Source organism: Nuphar pumila, chromosome 4 (assembly GCF_984573655.1).
Source record: "Nuphar pumila chromosome 4, dmNupPumi1.hap1.1, whole genome shotgun sequence".
Lineage (NCBI taxonomy): Eukaryota > Viridiplantae > Streptophyta > Magnoliopsida > Nymphaeales > Nymphaeaceae > Nuphar > Nuphar pumila.
Window position 1 is genome coordinate 140,217,414 of NC_143252.1, and position 9,480 is coordinate 140,226,893.

Below are 9,480 nucleotides of genomic sequence, written 5' to 3' on the forward strand. Positions count from 1 at the left end.
AGTTTTTTTCCTTTCCCTTTTCAACTGATGGAAAGCTTTTTCAGCAAGTTCAAATGAAGCTTAAGAGAATATAACAATATTTCTGAAAACTTTGACTTTAGTATGCTAAGGGGTATGCTTCCAAGTGAGTTCCAAGAGTGTATTTTACAACTACTTAATTTGTTGTAAAAAGAAAAGATGCATGGTTGGCAACAGTACTGCAAGAAACCAAAAATGCAATGCAAGCATAATAGTTTTTCTTTAGTATTTCCACTTAGTATAAAGCCATTGATCAAGCCTACTGTAGTCAAATGTAAAAGAATTCTATGCATAAAATGATTTACAGCTCATTAACAAAAATATACCCAGCAACACGTTGGATTTTAAGGATAGCACAAATTCCAAATTTAATGGAAATCAACAAAAATTTCCTATATGCAGGCCATCAGACAACCCCCTTTTCCCCCTTTCAAAATACAGGCATAGACACTATGTCCCAAAAAAAAAAACAGTGAGTCATAAACAAACAATAATAGGAAAGACAGGTAATGATTCAACCCGAAATAATCGAGTAGCAACAGGTCTGTAAATAGCTATCAACGATCCAAAGATTTAAAGATTTACATAGATGGATTTAAGCGATTTGGCTAACGAAAATTCCACCATTTAAGTTATATCCTGCCAACTTACTAAAATCATTCAAGAACCTCCAGCTTGAGATTTCACCTTTCTTTTTCTCATCTTATGCATATTCACGGGTTCCCGGCCAGGGAACCCCCCCCCCCCCCCAAATCACGGTATCGATTTAGGGCTGCACTCTAATTTTTTTTTTTCTTTCCAAATAGGTTGCCAGACCACTGAAAACCCCTTGCTACCCTTTTAAAAACGAAAGATACATGCATCGATGGGGTTTCCTGTGGATAATGTCTCAAATCACACACAGTGGGATTTTCGGAAGCCATAACCCCCACCCCACCTTCGGGTTAGGGTTATACACGAAAACCCCCAAATCTGGGTCGTAACCACCGAAAAACCTGATACCCTTACCACCTAAGGATTTTCCGGCAGCCAAGAACCCCCACCTCTCAAATCGCAACCCGAAATCGAACTCAGGTTCGATCCCCCACCCAAAATCCAAGAAGCACCGTACCTTTTTGGAGCTTTTCTGGCGATCCTTCCGGTGATCGGAGACTGGGAACGCGAAACAGGACCGACGGCGTCGCTTCTTGTTGTTGCCGTCACAGGGGAGCTCGTAGTGGCCTGTGGGTTGCCGCAGTTCACCGGCGACTTTCAAATCCACCGGCGCGCGCACCGACTGAGAGAGAGACGAGGGACGAAAGAGAGACCCGAGTGATGAGGGAAAACCCCTCTCCTCCACTGCTTTTATCGGCCCAGACTCCCCCTCCTCTGCCGAGATGGGTGCGGGGTCGTTACGCTCTGCGTAACCCCCCTGCCCCCCCCCCCCCCCCCCCTTCTATTTTTTTGTTTTCAGGTTTATCGGGCAACCCTTATCGGGTTTCCCTTTTCATTAAAAGGGCTGTAACATGGGGCATGGCTCGGGTCCGAACCCGTAACCCGGCCCCAAAAATCAAAATGGATCCATTAAGTTGGATCCAAATGGATCCAACTGTGGATCCTCGGATAAATATTTAAAAACTTAAAATTTTATTTATTTATTTATTAAATCGAGGTTTAAATCGATTAATCCTAATTACCCCCTTTATGGGTCCTAGATCCGAAATATGGATCTAGGCCCAATTTGAATTATTTTATAAAATTTTCGAGAGAGAGAAAGAGAGAGAGAGAGAGAGAGAGAGACGAATGAAACATCAACATTACTAAGACAAAAGGTCAACAAACGTTGAGCCCGCGAGCAAACAAACACAAGACCCAAACCAAGGGCCGAAAACACGAAAGCAAACAGAAAAACATAAGGACAAAAGTCCAAAAAAGAACGAAAATCTGACAAATTCAGCCAAGGTCAGGAGGAAGAGAGGGCGGCTGAAGGCGGTGGAGACCAGGGCAGCAGAGGCACAAAATTGAGTACACATCAGCCAAGATGCAATGCACAAGCTTATTGAAATGTCATGACACAACCTTCGCCATTCCATACGCAGCAGCTGAGGCAATGGCACCAATTAGTGTAGTTTGCAGGGCACTCTTGATGGGCTGGTCCCCTGTGAATCGGCCTTTCACATAACCAAACAGGAGCAAAGCAATAAGGGTAACAATCACTGATACTATCATGGCCCTTGCGGCTACATGGATGAACATATAAGGGCTGAGGGGAACCAGGCCACCTATTGCATAAGCTATGGCAATTGTCAATGCACTCTCTATTGCCCTCCTTGGCTCTGGCTTCTCAAGACCCAGTTCAAACCTGCATTTCATTTTTAGTAAGAAGTTAAAATGTTTTAGTACTATAAGATAGATGTGCTGCATGCACTTTTTCCATAAGAACTATTAATTACAGCATATACATACATCAATATGTGGAAACTGAAAGAGTAACTAAATGTGTTCTTACTTCATCATGAAATCAACCCAAGCTTGAGGTCTCTTTCTAAGAGCTGCTACCACAGAGCCATACTCATGTGGTTCCAGCCCATACTGAGCAAATATCTCTGCAACCTCTGCAGCCTCTGTGACAAACATAAGATCATATGCGATGCAACTTTAGGAAGCGCGTTTTCTGAAGCGCAATTACGAAACCAGAATATCTAGAAACAGCTAAAATTATACTATCGATAAAAACTGAAAACAACAGGAAATAGCAATTAAAAAAATCATCCATGACATGTTTCTTATAAAACCCGTCAGTCATCCATCTTTAATATATTTATGGGTGAAAGATCTTCTCATAGATTACTAATTTCAATAAACTTCCAATTTGTGAATATAGATACATAGAATCAATGCTCAAATACATTGTAAAAGATTGAAATAAAAAATATAAACACCAAAAATGGACATGAATGGATGCTATGGAGTACCCAGGTTGCATCCTGCTATTAATCTGCATCAATATGCGTCACAACCTAGTTTGTTGGTTCTATTAACTGGATCGATATCAAACACAAACTGATCTTCTTAACTCAGATTGATATCAAAAGCATTTATAGCGGAAAAGTCCATATGAGAGGCCAAATAAGGCAATTTCAGCGAACATGACAGACTAAGGGGCCGTTTGAACAGTGTCCTAAGGCGCCATAAACTATACTTCCATAAGCTAAGATGTAAATAACTGATTCCAGGAAATGATATTCTAGATATTCATTGTCGGGTGGGTGTCCTTTTTTTTTAATGTCAGCTAAGATAGATTATGATTAAAAGCAGCTCTTTGTAATTCAAAGGGTCAATGAATTCCAAGCTAGCACATTAATTGTTTACAGGTTTTCAATAATATCATGACTAAAGACGGCATTTTATGATTCAAATTGTCAAGGAGTTCTTAAATCTTAAAAGCCGATACCGGAGCAGATCCAGTTATCGGACCCAAGTACTTTACAAAGTACTCAGGCCACACAAAGCACAGAAAATTGCTGTGCATGTAGCGATTTTCAGTGTTTTGCACAGAAAGTCAGTGCAAGTATAGTGATTTTCTGTGTTTTGTGTTTTACATGGAAAATCGGTGCAAGCTTAGCGATTTTCTGTGTTTGTGTTTTACACAGAAAATCATTGCACGCGTTAGCGATTTTCTGTGTTTTAAATGGCCCGATTACTTTGCAAAGTACTCGGCCGGATCACCTAACCACGTCTGAGCCAATACCCATTCTTTGGTTGAGGATGATTCAAAAATAGGGATTAAAGTGGGCCCACTCAGACCATCAAACACCTCTCAGACATGAACGAAAAAATGGGTTCCTATGAATATTTGGCTCATACTTGGATTTACCTCATTGAGTATTATGAGACTGATTGTAGATTTGGGTTGGTATGCTTTATGTCCTACCTATGTTGAATCAGGAACAACTTTAACCTATTTCTATTTTGTAAAACCTTTTTCCCACAATCTCTTTTTCGTTATTATGTTATCATGCAGAGAACCGATGCATATCAAGGCTACCATTTTAGATATAAGATTAGAATAAAATCCACAGCTCGGTAAAATCCAGATGGATTACAATATGGTCCAAATTTTATTGCAATATATGTTAAATTCTGGGGCTAAACTTAGGTGTTTCCAAATATAGATCCATAATTGGACCCACATAAGAGTTCAAATTTAGATGTCTTTTGGATACTCAAATATAAGGGTGGGCATCCTGCCAGGGCCCGTTTAGAGCTCGGCCTGCCAGGCTTTAAGTGCGGCCCAGCCCGAAGATGGCCCAGCCTGTTTACCAATGGGTCGGGTTTTGACCCGGTTTTTAAAGAGCTCGGGTTTGAAGAGCAGCCCATGGCATCTATTTGTAAATAGTAATATTTAACAAGTTCTCAACTTCCCATGCACCCAATTAATTATATTTCTAGTTTTCATAACATTAATACATTAATGTAACTTATTTGGTAAATAGTAATAGTTAGCAAGTTACTATGCAATATTTAATTTTTTTTATATTATTAAAAAATCAATAAATAACTCAGGTGTGCCGGCCCAAGCCCAGCCTGCATACATAAGGGGCTGGGTTTCGGCCCGTTACCCAATGGGCCCCGGCCTAAAACGTTGGCCCAAACCCGGCCCATGACGGGCTGGGTCCGCTTGGCTCATTGGGCCGCTCAGCACGTTGTCCACCCCTACTCAAATATGGACTGAAAGATGCCCACAAGGTCTCTGATCACTTGGTGGGGGCGACTTGTGAATGTTACCAAGTTGATGGGACGTCACAAGTTCAAAACCCGTGGGTGGCATTCCTTTCCACAAGGTCGAAGCTAGGTGTACTCTCCGGTGGGCAACGCAACGGGACCTCAAGGGTTTTTACCAATAGGAGGCTAGCCAATATAAGGTCGATGATGTGGGCTGAAAGATAATCTATATCTTGACCTTGCTTCAATCTTAAAAATGGCTTACTTTAAGGTATAAATCTAGATATGAAAGGTGAAACAATGTCTACATCCAAATGTACTTAAACTTTCGTTTTTACTTTGGATTTAGTTTCAAGTCTGTCATGGTCCTAGTTTGATTACAAAAACCCAAGATTGACCTTAGGAAATTTTGGATCTGAATTCAAATCCCGACCAAGTAGAAAAATGAGAAGCATATTGGAAATATAACTCCACATTAGTTATGATTTGGTTCCGATTCAAGTCCAACACTTAACATGCCAATGTTCATGTCCAAATTGTGGTTGACACTTTGTTTAACATGTTAATAACGGGCAATAGTTTCCAATGCAGTTGAAACACGTAATATTGAACCGATTCAATCACTAATCTTTTTTTGTTGAGAGAGAGAGAGAGGGAATCACTAAAGAAGCATTAACTATATACCTGTATTAGGGAGATTTACGACCTCATCTTGCTCTCTTTTCAGTTCGCGCATGTAATGATCTGCTTCGCTTTTAGCTGCCAGAAACCTGCAAGAGATGAACTCCTTCTCTTGTTTTACTTTGGAAATTGAATAGTTGAATGGCTTGCCTAAGCCATGAGTCGAGTAAGGTTGACAAGGCCAAAAGGCTCGCCGAAAGTTACTCGGTTAAAAACGACTGGAGCTGCCCACAAGGAGAGCAGATCAGGTGATCTGCCAAATCACTTTGAGGAAAGTGATTTGGCATCCTCACCGTCTACAATACGCACAAAAGACCATGAGGTCCTTTGAGATGAATCAATGGACGGTGAAGATGTCAAATCACTTCCTTAAAGTGATTTGACAGATCACCTGATCTGCTCTCGATCCGGACGAGTTGAGTTGGGCCTCGGTGTGGGCCAAACCTGTCGAGTGCCAACAAGCCTCAGGCTTAGCTGGGCCGAGCTGGCCCTGAAGCGCAACCCTAGCCGTGCTTGTTGCCCTTGATTGGCAGGATGGACGGTCGTTATGCTGCAAAACCGATCAGCGGTGATTTGGCATTTTCAACAAAAAAAAAACTTTGTTCTTATTGCATCATAAACACACGCCCACTTACACCAAGGACGATGGCACGACATCGGTAGCCGTTCATCTCGGAGATGGACGGGTTTGGGGACACGAAACCCCAAAGAAAATCAAGAAAAGAAAAACCAAGAAAAATGAAAAAAAAAAAACAGAATTTGAGGGAGAGAAGAGTAAGGTTAGGAGGGAAAGAAATACCCTCCGAGGCCCATGGAAATGGCTCCGGCGACGACCTCGGCTATGCCGGCAGTGAGGACGACGGATGAGGAAGAGTTGGTGCCGGAGAGGCCGGCGGCGAGGGCGAAGGGGACGGTGAGGCCGTCGGAGACGCCGATGATGGCGTCTCTGACCATCTCCCCCGCCGTGAAGTGCGTTTCCTTGTGCTGCAGCAGCGCATCCCTCGCAGTCCCGTCCTTTCCTCCTCCGTCGTGCTGCGGCCCCGTCGCCATCCCTCCCTCCACTCTCGTCAACGACCCAACAGCGTGCGGGGCGTCATTACTCTTGGTGCAGTATTTAATTATAGCGGAGATAGGGAGAGCTGTCAATGCACGTCGTCTCCTTTTGGTGAGACGTTGCAGGTTCAAAACCTAATGGTACGTTCAATAAATAATGGTGGGTCTGCCTAACCCCAGCTTGCCAATGGCTTTGCCTTCACTCTTCGATTCGACTATTGGGAGATTAAAATCGTTCACTTGGAAGCTTTGGCCGTACGGCCACGGGAAAGTGAAATGCAGGTGCTCACGTGGCTCGTGTGAAAACGTGATTTAGATTTTCGAGTGTGTGTGCCCGTGGCTGAACAGTTGAATAGAACATATACACACCTGATCTGTTTGTTACGTAACAATTGTTCATTTGTTTGGATTTAAATAGAAAAATATATTTTTTATTTAAAATAAATAAATGAATTGGAAAAAATAAATCATAAATAAACTAAAATACCTTAATTTACAAAAAAATAAATTATAAATAAATCATAAAATTAAATATAAAAATCCTTAATCAAAGAAAACCAAAGAAAAAAACTCTATTCAAATTAAATATAAAAACTCCTAATTAAAAAAATTCATTCAACTCCCTAATAAAAAAATTTTAATTTTAAATTTTATTCAAACTATAAAATTAAAATACTAAGAAAAACCCTAAATCAAAAATCCTTAATTCAGACCTAAAACATAAAGCCCTAATCAAGATAAGAAAGAAAGAAAGAGGAACAAAAAAAGATGGGAAAGAAAGAGAACAAATGGAGAGAGAGAGAAACAAATAAAGAGAAGAACTAAGAGAGAGACGTGTCACCGTCCAGTGGAACACACAACCACCCACCTGCACGAGTGAGAGAGATATATAGAGAGAGAGGCATACACAACGAATTGAGTGGGCTTCGACTTGGCCCGATTAAGCTCGACCCATTAAAGGAGCTGAGCTCTGATGAGCAAACGAGCCGAGCTTGGTCAGCCTCCTGAGCTCGAAGAGCTCAATTATGCTCGATAAAGCTTGGTTCATGTGCATATTTTATACAATATAAAATATATAGTATGTATATATTTTATTAAAATAACGATCCCGATCCCTTTAGGGTTTCTTTTATTCTTTGTTTTCAGGATCTTCCCTATGTTCCTCACCCTTTCGTCCCCTTCTCCATCTTTTCCAATCTCCCCTCGAAAGATGGTGACTCATTTGGCTGAGTGGCTCCTTTTTTTCAAACTCATTTCTTGGTAATGTTGGATTGAATCATATTATGTGTGGAGCAAATCTCTCTTATTTTTCATTAGTAAAAATCTACCAATGAAATTGTTGGGTTGAATGTGTCTAGTTTCCTGTCTTAATAGTTTCTATATGTTCTTTTTCATCCATGATGTTATTAAGAATTTCACAATCAATTTTTCATTTTCATTTAAAAAAAAAGGCCCATGATAAGTGAGTTTTTGGATTGCAAGATAATTTGTTCATTGAAACTAAGAACAAAGTTAAATGTGTGAACTAAGTCCCACATGGGAGAAAATAAAATTAATTACTATGACATGGTGATGTTTTTTTTGGTCTCCGTGTATTTGGTTTCTAGATTTCAAAGGAGTTTGAATTCTAAGTTTATCAGTCTTTGATTTCTTGGTGATTTTTTTTCATTAAAAAAACTTATTTAAATTAAAAGAGGATTGGAAAGATAAGATAGCTAAGTCGATGAAAATTAAAATTCAGTGGTATGTAGCTTTCATACAGACCTGTATCCCTTTAGTCATGTTTTTTCACCAAATGAACTAGGCGAGTATTTGTGACATTTATTTTTGCAATGTTTTTTTTTGCAAGAATTAGGGTTTCAAAAACTCAGAGATTATTAAAACGTTATTTTTTTTGCCAGATCAAGCTTGACTAATGTAAGATACTGAAGAGCCCCAACCGGATTAGACAGTTGAGGAAGTGCGAGCGGGAAGCAAGAGAGTTCTAAAATTTTAAGAAGCAGGAAGTGTAGGACGACTTAGAAGCGAATAAGAAATCGTTTTGAAAATGAGAAGGGAAGCGACCTAGGTAGCAAACCGAAAAGGAAGTGACCTAGGATTCTGAGTAGGAAGTAAATAACAATTGAGTTTTCCTGGTATTGGGCAAAAAAAATCTTAAAGGCTCCAAGCACTCCCAAAAAAGAAAACTCACTTCTTGATATTGGGAAGCGAGCTTCCCAATATTGGGAAGTGTGCTTCAAATTTAAAAGGGTTGTTTTCTTGCGCATTTTGAAAGCGACGTGTTTTGAAAGCAACACATTTTGCGCTTCTAAAATGTGTTTCAGAGAAGCATGCTTCCTTGAGTCCTTGGTAACCCTAGCCCCAACAATACTCCAATAAAGAGTAGTATCATGAAAGCTTTCTCTAAAACCCGCAGAAAGGACAACTGAACTTGACAAGGGCGTTGTTACAGGTTTGACACCCATTAGATTTGCTTTTTTAAGAAAGCTCAAAGCGTATTTCTTTTGACAAAAGCAACACCTACTTAACATGAATGGCCTCTATTCCCAAGAAGAAATGAAGTTCACTCAGATCTTTAAGATCAACTTCATTGCTCAAACACTTAATAAGTCTCATAACTTGAGTTGTAGAATTTTTTGTAAGAAGAATATCATCAACATAAGCTAAAACATAAAGAACTATATTTTCTTTGCGAAAAATAAAGAGAGACCCTAGGACACTCAAACACAAGTCCCAAGGCAAAAAACTCATAGATTTGATCCACTTGAGAGCACAGGACTCCGATTAAAGTATCCATCCATCGCAAGCCTCAAATTTTTTATCAGGCCTTCTTATGATCCCAACATCGGTTGGTCCTGCACAAACTTTGAATTTTCTGAGGGTACAACATGAAATGAGAACACGATTTCATCAAATACAATGTTTATGGACATGATAATTTTACTGGTTTCAAAGTTGAGGCATAAATAGCCACGATGTTTGGAACTATATCTGACAAACACCTATGTAATCAAAGGCACCAAC

General features: G+C 40.1%; 1 protein-coding gene across 1 annotated transcript; it reads right to left on the reverse strand.

The window, feature by feature from the left end:
* Positions 1–1,832: 1,832 nt before the first annotated feature.
* Positions 1,833–6,507, reverse strand: LOC149841325 (vacuolar iron transporter 1-like). The gene is made up of 4 exons (XM_090004756.1): positions 6,203–6,507; positions 5,407–5,492; positions 2,507–2,621; positions 1,833–2,359 (listed from the first exon to the last, which is right to left on the reverse strand). The coding sequence occupies exons 1-4, from the start codon at positions 6,451–6,453 to the stop codon at positions 2,065–2,067; spliced, it is 747 nt and encodes a 248-aa protein (XP_089860882.1). The 5' UTR covers positions 6,454–6,507; the 3' UTR covers positions 1,833–2,064.
* Between the last annotated feature and the right edge of the window lie 2,973 nt (positions 6,508–9,480).

Bases quoted from the DNA above. Each gene is read 5' to 3' on its own strand.
- LOC149841325 (XM_090004756.1), bottom strand. From the start codon at position 6,453: ATGGCGACGGGGCCGCAGCACGACGGAGGAGGAAAGGACGGGACTGCG. The intron at 5,493-6,202 runs GTATTTCTTTCC...CATCTCTTGCAG, and splicing joins ATTTCCATGGGCCTCGGAGG to GTTTCTGGCAGCTAAAAGCG. The intron at 2,360-2,506 runs GTAAGAACACAT...AATGAAATGCAG, and splicing joins TGGGTTGATTTCATGATGAA to GTTTGAACTGGGTCTTGAGA.